The sequence below is a fragment of the Fringilla coelebs genome, assembly GCF_963513975.1.
Source record: "Fringilla coelebs genome assembly, chromosome: 20".
Classification (NCBI taxonomy): domain Eukaryota; kingdom Metazoa; phylum Chordata; class Aves; order Passeriformes; family Fringillidae; genus Fringilla; species Fringilla coelebs.
The window spans coordinates 10,869,006-10,881,787 of record NC_140046.1 but is presented as its reverse complement, the minus strand read 5'-3'; the positions used below and the strand labels follow the sequence as shown (position 1 = coordinate 10,881,787).

At 51.2% G+C, this 12,782-nt stretch overlaps 1 protein-coding gene across 2 annotated transcripts in view; it reads right to left on the bottom strand.

Moving 5' to 3' along the window:
• Positions 1-5,513: 5,513 nt before the first annotated feature.
• The window catches only part of MTMR4 (myotubularin related protein 4), a 56,540-nt gene continuing 49,271 nt past the window's right edge, over positions 5,514-12,782 (bottom strand). For both annotated transcript variants that reach the window (XM_084219394.1, XM_084219395.1), the window contains exons 12-19: positions 12,347-12,542; positions 11,711-11,896; positions 10,746-10,916; positions 10,483-10,637; positions 8,916-10,134; positions 8,470-8,580; positions 8,136-8,224; positions 5,514-7,751 (exon numbers count right to left, since the gene is read on the bottom strand). In XM_084219394.1, coding sequence (XP_084075520.1) covers positions 7,574-7,751; positions 8,136-8,224; positions 8,470-8,580; positions 8,916-10,134; positions 10,483-10,637; positions 10,746-10,916; positions 11,711-11,896; positions 12,347-12,542 — 2,305 coding nt within the window. In that variant the 3' untranslated portion in view covers positions 5,514-7,573. The remainder of the gene's footprint in view (positions 7,752-8,135; positions 8,225-8,469; positions 8,581-8,915; positions 10,135-10,482; positions 10,638-10,745; positions 10,917-11,710; positions 11,897-12,346; positions 12,543-12,782) is intronic.

Genomic DNA, 12,782 nt, shown 5'->3' with positions numbered 1-12,782 from the left:
ATAAAAGTGCCCTGAGTCCGTAGTGCTGCGAGGGGTACATGAGACAGTGAAACAAACGAGTGTTGGGGAGAGGACTTTTCCCAGGCAGTGAAAGGCAGCAAGAGGAACTGAGGCTCCACAAAGCTTTGAGGAAGCAGGGCCACCTTTGCTGCAGCTGGCCCAGGACCAGGCTGTGTCCCCAGCCTGAGCACACGGTGCTGCTGCAGGGGCAGGAGGGCAGTGCCAGCCCACCTCTGTGCAGCGCTCAGTCTCCTCCAACCCCGGAACAAGTCAGCAATGCTCAGAAATGCACTGGAAATCCTGTGGTGTTGGAGCCACTAGACCAAAGCAGTCATTCAGAAAGTGATGTGTGTTAAACCTGACAATGTGGCAAAAACCAATGGAAATCACAAAGCCAGGCTTTACCAGAACTCCAGTGCTAGCAGCTCCTGGACAATTGGGGAAGGGCAATGTCCAAATCCTCCGTGTGACCCTGGCAGCACTTTATAGCAAGGCATTTTCTCAAGAATTAAAATTCAAAATCCAATTTTTTTCCAGTCAGCTCAACGAGTTCAGTTCAGACAAAAATATCCAAAACTTTGCAATTTTGTAATTTCGTAGATATTCTCTTTATTTTTCTCTTAACTTCCTCTCTTGCTGATTATTTAATTAAATTAGCTCATAAGCTGTGACACTTGGATTCCTATTAGAGGCTGTAGTGAATTTGTTGAGACACTGACAGCAACATCCAGGACCCCTCTGCTTGCTGAATGCCTACAAACACGCCTGCATTTATGCCTTTTCTGCAGAGATGTCACATGCCAAGTACAAATTTTAGGATAGTTTACACCAAAATGGTTCATCCAGTAGCCAGGCTTTCTCACCTTGGAGTTTTAAAGGAATTTTTAAAAATAGCCTCACATTTACCTCTTTCTGTCCTCTGACAGGCCAGGTCAGATGGGGCTTGGAGCAACCTGGTCTAGTGGAAGGTGTCCCTGCCCATAGCAGAGGGGTGGAACTGGATGGGCTTTAAGGTTCCTTCCATGCCAAACCATTCCATGATTCTACAATGGGAACTAACTCAAGATGGACAACTTACAGTCATCATTCTAAAAGTTCACATTAAATCATTAAAATTCACTAAATAAATACAACTTGGTCCTGAAATTCTATTAAGAGTTATCATTTAGGACTGATTATTTCCTGCTCAGAAAGAGCAGAAAGTAAACATTTTTATTTCAATCACTATTTTTACCATATATTAACAGAGAATGATCAGACATCTGAGAATTCTCTTGTTTATATTTTGCTTTTGGACAGGAAATTATCATTTTCTAGTCTTAGCATATCAACAAGAAACCACAGGATGCCAAGCTAGGAAGAACAGTTGCTTGACATGAGTTGTTCCTGGATGTTTAACAGAAAGTTCCATGTTGCAAGACATTTGGAACAGACTGACACTTTGCAAACAAAAATATCTTTTATCTCTCAAATTACCTCACAAATACAGCAAAGCCATGCCTAAATCATCAGGACAGGGAACTGTCAGCCTATCGGAACTTGGCCGCGCATGGAACCCAATGTTTGCCTTGATCTGTGTTTCTAGAAACTGCGACTCCGAGAACCAAAGCTCCCTGAAACTGCATCCCATAGAAACAGAGGCCAAAAAATCAAAAGGCCCTGTCATAGGGTTTGCTCGACCACTGCCCAGCAGCGCATCAGGCAGAGCAGGCTGCACTGAAGAAGTCTCTAATGACTCATCTTCATCTTAACAATGTTAATATCAAATCTTAACTTAAATTCTTCCTAACTTGGTATTGAGGTGAGTTTTTTTGCTTTCTCAAACACTTAGTTCTATTTTCTTGGTATTACAGGTGATGTCCACATATACCACAGAAAACACCTGAGGAATCAGATGGCAACTCCTGCTCTTAAACATGGAGAACAACCCCTTCCCTACCCCGGGTGACCCGAGCAGCCACCAGGTCAGGTCCTCCCTCTCGCAGCCCTCACAGCCCCGCCGTCCCCTCACAGCCCCTTCATGCCCTCACAGCCCCTCCATGCCCTCACAGCCCCTCCATCCCCTCACAGCCCCGCCGTCCCCTCACAGCCCCTTCATGCCCTCACAGCCCCTCCATGCCCTCACAGCCCCTCCATGCCCTCACAGCCCCCTCCATCCCCTCACAGCCCCTCCATGCCCTCACAGCCCCGCCGTCCCCTCACAGCCCCTCCATGCCCTCACAGCCCCGCCGTCCCCTCACAGCCCCTCCATGCCCTCACAGCCCCGCCGTCCCCTCACAGCCCCTCCATCCCCTGACAGCCCCGCCGTCCCTCACAGCCCCTCCGTCCCCTCACAGCCCCTCCATGCCCTCAAAGACCCTCCATGCCCTCACAGCCCCTCCATCCCCTCACAGCCCCGCCGTCCCCTCACAGCCCCGCCATCCCCTCACAGCCCCTCCATCCCCTCACAGCCCCGCCGTCCTCTCAGGCCCCATCGCCCCCGCCCCGCGCTGGCTCCGGCCGAGCCCCGGGGGGCTCAGCGCCCTGAGGGAGGGGCTGAGGTAAGATGGCGGGAAATGGGAGCTGCCAGGAGGAGCGGCTGAGGGAGCTGGGCAGGGGCTCAGCCTGGAGCAAAGGAGGCTCAGGGGGCCCTTGTGGCTCTGCACAGCTCCTGCCAGGAGGGGACAGCCGGGGGGGGTCGGGCTGTGCTCCAGGGAACAGGGACAGGAGCAGAGGGAACGGCCCCAGGCTCGGCCAGGGGAGGGGCAGGGGGGATTTTGGGGAAATTCCTTGCTGGAATTTGGTGTCCAGCCCTGGCACAGCTGCCCAGGGCAGTGGTGCAGTCCCCACCCCTGGAGGGATTTAACAGGGGTGCGGATGTGGCACTTAGGGACATGGGGCAGTGGTGGCCTTGGCAGTGATGCAGAACAGCTGGACTCAGTGATCTTAGAGGGTTTTTCCAACCTTAATTATTCTGTGATTCTAAAGCTGCATGGGCAGCCTGAGCTTGGTGAGACTGAAGCTGTGCACTACTTTTGTCAACTTTTTTTTTTGTTTCAAATTATGATAACTTTAAATATAGTGGAGGATGCGTGCAGCATCTTTTATCTACAGACAATTATTTTATCTAAGGACACACAGAGACACCAGAGGTCCCATAAACAAATGGCAGCACCCTAAGTTCACTTTCACAGAAGCCCAAGATTTTGGGAGTGAAATGTGTGAACTATCACTGAAAACAGACACTTACACACTTCAGAAAGCTCAGAAATCCTGCCTGCTTGTGTCCCTCACTTTGAACTGTCTCCTGCACAGGACTCGCAGGGTTCACAAGGCCACACATCACCTTCCTCTTCCTCTTTGTCCTCCACATCCCCGGCCGTTTCAGTGTTATCCATTAACACACCTGAGTAACCCCAGCCTTTGCCAGCCTGACCTGGCTTCTCACTACACCGAAATATGTGTTTATTTTGTTCAGTGGCTGCTGAGATAGCGTGGCACATCACACGCAGCCCCAGTTGTTAATTCACCAAGGATTCCTGGCAGTTGGTGCATGGATGGGGAAGGCTTTGATGTCCCTGTTTGTGCTGGGTTCAGACCCATTTCGGCAGATATTGATTACCTCAGGCTGAACGTGTTGGCAACGAGGGCTTTATGTTCCTGTAGTGATAACACTTCCCTCTGTGCTTAATAAGCAGGAGAGTTCACTGCCCCTCACTGGGGTGGCCAGGCTGATGTCACACCAGACACAAGTGTCCTAGCAACTTGTTACTTAATAAACACTATTTATAAATAATGATTTACCTTTTAACTGTGCATGGGGGAATTCAGCTGTGGTATTTTCCTTGCTGGGGATAAGAAGCCAACAGATCACACCCATATCCCAGCAGTCAGCCTTCCTCTGCCTTTCCAGATGACATTGGGACTGCTAAACATCTAAGTTAATAATAAATGGCCTTTTCTTGCAAAAATGCTGGTCATGACTAATACTGAGCAGTGTCACTGTGGCAGTGCACCCACCACAGCTGGTTCCAGCCTGTCCAATAAGTGTCCTGCCACAGACAGTCCCAGTGCGCCTAGCTTGTCACACCTGTGGTGGCTGTGATAGGCAGCAGTTCAGATGCTGGCCAGCCATGGTTAATGTGAACATTTGACCACAGATCAGATTGGACTGGGCTGGAGCCCTGCTGAGGGTCAGTAGAATCTCATCCTCGGGTCAGCAGTCAGGGATTCTGTCTGAGGGTCAGCAGCTGCCTGAGGGAATTCCTCAAAGGTGAGCCCTTGCCTCCCTGGGGCAGTGACTGCACATTCCATAGAGAGGGTACCCCTCTAAACTCTTCATAGTTCTCATGCCAGTTGGGTAGTACCAATTCACTTTCACATCACAAATCTGTATTTGAGTGTTTGCAGGGCTATAATTTAACTGATTTATCTGGTTTCTAGAAATAATCTCATTTAAACACCTTCTTTGTCTCAGTTTTACAATCTCCAGCAAAAGCAGCCTTCTGAGCTGACCTCATGTGACTCTGAGGAACAATGGTTCATGTTTCAATGTGACAAACTGTCCTTTTCCCCACATTTCTGATACGAGGCCTTTAGGTATCATCTGTCTGACAGGAACACCTGAGCCGAACTGAGGGAGTAGTTTACCAGGCACCTGCTGAATTTCAATATCCCTGGATCTCTGAATTGAGGACAGGCTTTCCAGGAGATTCTCTCTGGCTCCCTCACAAACTATAACTGACCTGCAGCACCATCCAGCTGACAAAGCACAACTCTCCCACCCACTATCCTGCACAGAGGAAGCAGTCACACACCCACCTGGAACAAGTGGTAGGAAAACATCAGTGAGGAGTGAGGAGATCATAGAATCAAAGAGTGATTTGGTTGGAAGGACCTTGAAGCTCATCCAGTGCCATCCCCTGCCATGGGCAGGGACACCTTCCATCATCCCTGTTTGCTCCAGCCTGGCCTTGAACATTTCCAGGGATCCAGGGTCAGTCACAGCTACTCTAGGCACCCTGTGCCAGGGCCTGCCCACCCTCACAGGGAACAATTCCTTCCCAATATGCCATCCATCCCTGCCCTCTGGCAGTGGGAAGCCTTCCCTGTGTTCTGTCCCTCCATCCCTTGTCTGAAGTCCCTCTCTTGGAGCTCCTTTAGACACTGGGAGGGGCTCTATGGTCTCCCTGGAGTCTTCTCCAGGTGAACAATACCAACTCTCTCAGCCTTTCCTCATAGCAGGGAATCCTGCCTAACAATGCTTCCTTGGAAAGAAAACAACTACTTGAGTCCTTATAGGAGAGGCAGAAGGCCCTGGTTATCCTGGGAAGGACATGCAGGTTTGTTTGGAAGAGGGCAGAGGTGTTCTGTACACTACCTGTGATTCTGATTGTGAGAAAGGATATTAAATCCCTAACACACCTTAATCAAGGGAAAAGGTGGTGAGTAACAGCAGCTTGAAACTCCCTGGGCAAGCAGAACTCCCCACAGAGGAAAGAAGAGGCTAAACCCAGCAGCACTAATATAGAGATTTTATTTCGACTGTATCGAGTTGTACAGCACATTTCGTTTGTCACAATGCCATCAAACTGACTGGAGTTTTTGGCCAGCACATTGTGACGCTGAAACTCACAAGACCTAAAAGCAGTTTGGACTAATGGCCTGAATGGGAGGGCCAGCAGTACCTGGTTTCTGGCTTCCTCATCACTTGCAGTCATTCCAACATGTGCAAAACAGGAGCAAATCCAAGTTCCTTCTGCCAGGCCAATGATCACGCTTCCATGTCCAGCAATGACTGCAAGGTACAAGGCAGGGGAGAATCTGAAGCAAGGTGCCTTCTCTTCCCAGAGCCAAGTTGGTTGTTCCCAGTATGGAAAAGAAGCAGAGTCTAAGTAAGTACAGGGTCTTCAGAAGATGAGCTTCACTTACACATCAGGATTTACAAAACCAGAGGCTGACAAGTCAAAGTGCAGGAAAGGGTCCTTATTTCATGTCATCTGATGAAGATGACAAACCATTACCGAAAGATCTGGGAAATCACAACAGTGTCAAGTCCTTTGCCTTGTTAGCAGACCAATGTTCTTTGCCTTGTTAGCAGACCAAAGTCTTCCCTACCACAAACTGAGTCTCAGCTCCTGAAGCGCAGAACATATTGGAAAGAAAACCTACACTTCTGCAAAGAAATGCCCCACTTTCAAACTCTTCTTCCTGACTAGTATCCACAGATGCCTTACAGAGGAGGCAGGATGGATGCTCCTGAAGGGAGCCAGGGATTACAAGCCCACTGAAGCCCACTTTATAAACCATTCTTCCTTTCTAAACCCAGTTCTTTGTCCTTAGGATGAGTTGGGATTCCTGCTCTCTAGTTTAAAGAAGAAGCAGAGAGGCATTTACAAGTTGGCAACTCTGAACTTTGACCACTGTACAGGAGACAAAAAAAGAAGTCAAATTCAAGAGGCATTTCAGGTAGCACTGGGGCAAGTCAGAGAGATTGTTTCCATCACTGAACAAATGCCACATGTCATGGTTATCACTGCAGCTGTACATCCTAAAGTGAAAAGCACAGACCGTAGTGTCTATGTCAGCCAGTGTCCTTCCCCACCCCCGTTTTGGTATCGATGCTTCATTCTCCCTTCTTCGGGTTACATTAAGTGCACAGAAATATATAGCAGCATTTGGACTGAAACCCTCACATACACCAGACAGCACATTCCAGGAGGTAAAACAACACATTATGGCCTATACCCTCAAGGTATCAAGTTTTCAGGATAAAGAGCAGTAGGAAGTGGAGAGCTGAGGGCAGAAAAGGGGAGGAGGAGCAACACAGGAACACGAGTTCTGTTTCCATGCCAGGAGAGGATCAGGGTGCCATTCCTGTGTTAGCACCAGGCTGTGACACAACCGCAGACAAAGCAGAGGGGCAGAGCAGAAGTGAAAAGCCAATCTCCCATCTCCCCGTGGTGCTGGGGACAGGGACGAAGTCCAGTGAGACACCGAACCCAGCGGAGCCTGAAAATGGGCACGATCTGCTCAGCCGTTTTCAGCTGGAATGAATTTCTCTTCAGAGCCTGAGAGAAAATCAATTAGTGATGGCTAGTGAGTCTTGTTCACCAAGCTGATTGCAAATCACACTCATGGGAAGAAAATCTACAGATCTGCTCCAGGCTGAGGCCCTTCCAACACCCACAGGACCATTGAGAGCTTGCCCTCTTCCTTCTCACACAGCAGCCTGGCTTTGGAGGGGGAGGTGGCTCTAAACATGCCTTTCTATTGCTTTGAGGGGACTTCGCACAGGCAAACAGCTGTGAAAACGTTGCTTTCCAACCCACAAAAGGAAGAGGTTGTGATCTTCTCTCAGCCCTAGGCCATCAGAGCTACAAAACACAGGCCCACCAGCTCCGGGGTGGGGACACAGCAAACTCTGATCTGAGCTCCTCTGCTCCAGCCTGGCAGCGAGGCTGCTGCGGACAGTGCATTCCAGCTTGGTGTTCAAGTGTTGCACCAAAGGCCTTCACAGTTACCCTGGAGGCAGAGTCACACTTCAAACCCATGAGAGAAAAGGCTGGGCTTAGACAGGTCCTTTGTCTGGCATTCAGCTGGAAGCTGTGGCAATGGGTTTCTTCATATGTTGGCTCATGAGCTCCCTGGCACGAGACACTTGGATATGGTCAAAACAGGAGTTGCAAACGAGGACAGGGTCATACAACTGCTGATCAGGGATGGGCAGTTTCAGATGGCAGCAAGTAGCACAGAACACATTCCCACAGTTCCTGTCAAGAGAAAGAAAGCCAGTGAGAAGAGAGCTGAGACCACCACAGCAGAACTTTAACAAGTACAAAGGGTCCAGGTCAGGGCAAAGCACCAGCCTGACTGAGGATTGTAAATGTGTTTTTTATACTGTGGTCAGCAGTGCAAGCAAACTGCTAGTGCTGACAGGGACTCATTGCTGTCCCAGAAAGGGATCAAAAGCCTTGGAAAAATAGAAACAAGAACAATGTAGAATGTAACTCTGCAGGGAACTGATGAGGCCTGGCATGTAGTGAGTGGAAAGACCTAAAAGCTTCTCCTGGGAGCTGTAGGAGCAGACCTGGCAAAGGGGCATTTTTTGACACCAGGCTGAGGGGAGGACAGGCCCAGAGCGCTGACATTTTTACCTGCAGTGGTGCCTCCGTTTGGCCAGCCAGAACTCACAGTCGCAGTTGAAGCAGTGTGAGGCCATGTGGTCTGGGACCCACCGCGTGACCTAGGGCAGACACCAGTTAGCTCCCATCTGTAACCCCCGCAGGGACAGCTCTGAGCAAGCTGGGGGTGGCTTTGGGCCACACCTCACAGTGAGCCTACCGCACCCGAGCCATTAGCAGCAGAGGATGAGTCAAGGACATGCTCACTGCCTCACTTCCAGACCACTCTCTGCTGTTGTGCCCACCCAGGTCAGCTGCAAAAAACATTCCCTCCCACTGTATCACAGCTCCACGATGGGACACATACCTCAGTCTCCTTCTTATCCACAGGTTCCCAGCTTGCTTCTGACAAACAGTCCTCACTGTGGTCTGAACAGAAATCCTCTGTGTCACTGTCGTCTGATTCCTTAAGACACGTCTGCAAAACGAGACCAGGTCACCAATCCCCTCTGCTGCTGGGCACACACTCCAGGGCACGCCCTGCTCCATACACTCTTGTGCTGGTGAGGGGCACCCAGGTGGCTCCTGAGCCCCCAGACAGGGGGCAAAGCATCCATGAGTGTGTAGGAGTTTGGTCCTCGAGCAGCAGAGATCCCTCTGGGTGGAGGAGGACATGGCCAGGACAGGGACACGAATGACAGAGGAACAATCTTTTCCCTCCCCTTCCCAAATGTATGGAGAGGTGTGGGTTGGAGAGGGAGGTGTACAGAGGTACCAGGGACCCGGCATGGGGTGTGAGCGGCCTGTACTCACAAAGTCATCCTCGTAGTCCATGGGGGGCTCGGCCGGAGGGGCGCAGAAGTGGCGAATGTCCAGGCGCAGCTGCAGCTCCCGCACCTGCCGGCGCAGCTGCTCCACCTCCTGCTTGTAGCTGGCCTCAATCTGCCGCAGCCGGTGCTGGATCACATCCGTGGGGAAGGGCAGCCCGTCGTCATCCAGGTAGACAGGAGGCACAGGAGAAGGACATTTTGGCGGCAGGTGCTTGGGACCAGAGGCTTGTTTCAGGTGACAGGGAAGCCACAAACGGCTGGGCTTCCCGAAATGTGTGCTCACATGGCCAGCACAGGCCGAGGGCTTCCCACCTTCCCTGCCAGACCATGGGCCACTGAGGCACAGGCCTGGGGCCCGCAGGGGTTTGCTGCTCAGCCTCTTGCTGCAGCAGCCATAGGATAGGAGGTGTCTGGGTGTGGGCTCTCCATTGGGGAGTGATGTCACCATGCCTTGAAAACTGTCCCAGTTGCACCCCAGGAAGGAGAACTCACTGCTTTGGCTCTGGGAAATGGGCTTGCGCCAATGCTCCAGCAGGAGCCTCCCTGGCTGGCCAGGCTCCTCGAAGGGCATGCTTCGGCCAGCATCAACTCTGCCTTTGTCTGCATCTGGGCATGGAATACCCAGGGCAGGGCCTGGGATGTCCTGAGAAGGGGTGTCTGGTGCCAGGAACTCCTGGCTAGAAATGCAGGTGGTGATTCTCTTAGGACAGCCTTCTCCGTTGGACACAGTACCAGCAGCCTTCAAAGGTTCCTGAGGACAGGTTTCCAAATGCCTTCCAGAACTGGTGGAAATCTTGTAACTGTTTTCCTGTCCAGAAGGATTTGGATCTGGACCTCTGCCATCCATTTCCTCCGTGAGTGTTCCATTTCCCTCTTCCACCTCCACAGGGACACTGCTGGCCGGCACAGCAGACTGGCTGCCCAGCTGCCTGCTTGGCCCTTCGTGCTCAGCATGGCTGCTGGCTTGCAGGGGAGGGTTCTCTTCCTCCTCCTCCTCCTTGTCCTCCTCCTCCCTGGGCTGTGCCTCTCCTGTGGTCACTGCAGCACCTTCACCCCCTTCAGTGTTGACATGCCGGGCTTCCAAGCCCACCCGCACCTCCTGACAGTGGTTGTTCAGGTTGGGGTCACTGGATGTGCGGGTCAGAGGGCTGCTGGAGTCACAGGCTGAGAGCAGGTCATCCATAGATCTTGTCTTTGGCAATCTAGAACCCAAAAGCAAAGCAAATCTCACAATAAACCCCCCAAAACCTCCCTGGTTTCACTCAAAACTGAGATGAGGGCAGGGAAATATTCCTCATTACAGCTCCATGGGTCAGTGGAGATGGGCAGCGCAGCTGCAGGAGCTGAAATGCACAACACCACAGTGTGGCCCCCTGCCTTTGGGGTGCAGCAGGGACCTCAACTCCTCTGAGCAGCTGGGGCACTGCTACAGAGCTCTTGCTCTCACAAGGAAGATGAGAACAACAACAGGGAAACCACAACAAAATTCAAGAAGGGCAGGAAGATCTGTGGGTATGCAATACCCTGAGGCTGAAGCTTTAAGCTCTTACCTGTCCAAACACCTGCCACTGAAGTCCTGGCTCTGAGATCCAGGGGGCATGTAGATGTCCATGTCCTCCTGTCCCAGAGGATGTGGTGAGGAGGCCGGGAGGTACACGGCTGTCCAGAGGTGCAGGGCACGCACATGGCATACAGGATGCAGCACCTGTGACACCGCCCGTGTCAGAGCCCAACGCCTCGGAAACCCCCTCAGCCCCTCCCCAGTGCCTGCCAGGGAAAAAGCCTGGAAAGCTGGGTCAGGAGCCCTACTGACCTGCTCGGATCCGGGCATATAGAGCAGGTTGTGGAAGTTCTTGTTGCCAGCCCGCAGCAGGGACCACACGGAGCACGTGCGCTTGTAGATGTTGTGCATCTCGCGCTCGCAGGGGCTGTTCCCCAGGAAGGTCCCGTAGAGGCAGGAATACGTGTGCTGCACCAGCTTCACCTGTGGCAGGGAGGCAGAGCCACACTCAGAGCCATGGGGAAAAGGGGGCTCCTGCCTACAGGAGACATGTCTTCCCCTCCTCTGGGATGGCTCATGCACTGCCTACCCTGGGTGACCTCACTGCTGTCCTTGCTTCCACACTGGGTAGGACAGGGATGACTTCAATTGAAGGGAAAGTAACACTCAGCTGATACCAAACCAATCCCTCTAGAACCAAATTACTCTCTAGAACCTTGTCCTACATTTTTTGGTAAGACAGAGATTAATTTTTTTTCCTCTCTTTTATTTTTAAAAAAATATTTCAGACCCATATAGCTCTGAGATATGCAAGTCAAACCAGAGCTGCTGCTGGCATCTGAATTCCCTGGGGCAGGAAGGGACTGAAGAAGGGATTCAGGAAAATCAGAGTATACAAACCTTCCACCACCCCTTCATGGGAGAACAGATTTAAACTAAAAGAAAACAAATTTAGATGAGATGTTACAGAGAAATTGTTCCCTGTGAGGGTGGTGAGGTCCTGGACCAGGCTGCCCAGAGAAGCTGTGGCTGTCCCATCCCTGAAAGTGTCCAAGGCCAGGCTGGACAAAGCAATCTGGAGTAGTGGAAGGTGCCCCTGCCCATGGCAGGGGATGGATGGAACGAGATGTGCTTTAAGTTCCCTTCCAACCCAAACCATTCTGGGATTCTGTGATCACATCAAGATGTCCCAGGTTTTGCAGACCTCTTTTCTTTCAACTCCACTATTGTAAAACATCACGTCCTTCCCTCTGTTTCTGCTCACATGTTTTTCTTACCAGAAAAGCTTCATTAAATTCGAAGAGACAGGGAAATTGCTTCAGAAGCTGATGAACAGCATCCAGCCACTGGAGAAAAACTGGGCACTGCTCGTTCTGATCCTCCACCTTTTCCTGGTGTCCACAGCGATCCCCAAACTTGTGACCAAAGTCCAGCCAGTCCGATTCAACAAGCACCTGAAAGCCCTGTGATTAAATGAAAAAACAACTGCAGAGACTTTGCCGAGGACACGTGGCAGGACAAAGCACGCCCCATCCACCAGGAAAGGCTGGGAAGGAGGCTGCTGCGGTGCCTGGTTTGGGAGCAAAGCTCACCAGGGTTGGAGGTTTCCAGACACAAACTAACAGTTGTTATGTCTATGCAGTAACCAGCTCAGAGATTTCAGAGTAGGGAAGCAACTGAACTTTGAGCACAAGATGGTATTTCCCACAGCACTTCCCCAGGCTGGGCAGAGGAATGAGGAACAGTTCACCCAAAACAGGCAGGAAGAGAACAGGGAAAACTCAACACCCAGCCCAGCAGCTCAGAAACACCACTAAGCTTATCCCCAAATGCAGTGTTGCTTCTTTCCACGGGGATTCCGAGATAAAAGCTGCCTTTGAACAGACATGAACTGCACCAGAGCACAATCCTACCTCCATGGTCCGGTAGTAAGGGTCCAGGAGAATCTTTGCCAGTGCCACAATCTGTGGAGTCCTGTCCCAGCCGTCGGAGCAGTGAACCAGCACCGGACGCCCTTCTCTGTCCATGGCACTGGAGACCAGCACTGCTGCCTTCAGCATGACGGACAGATGCTGCAGCCACTTGGTGCTCTCCAGGGCTGAAAGCCAGCTGCAAAGGGGAAAAAAGGCAAGAATGGTTGCTTAGCTTCCTACTCTAGAAAAAAAAATACATTTTGACTTCAGTTTTCTTGGAGTCCTCAGTGAAAATAAGTCTTTTCTAAAACATGTCCCAGAGGATCCAGGGAGCCTGGAAAGAAGGGCAAAGAATCCAACCCCAAATTGAATTTTTCTCAAATACCCCCACATTTTAGAAACCCCCAGAGGATACACACAACTAAGTGACACTGAG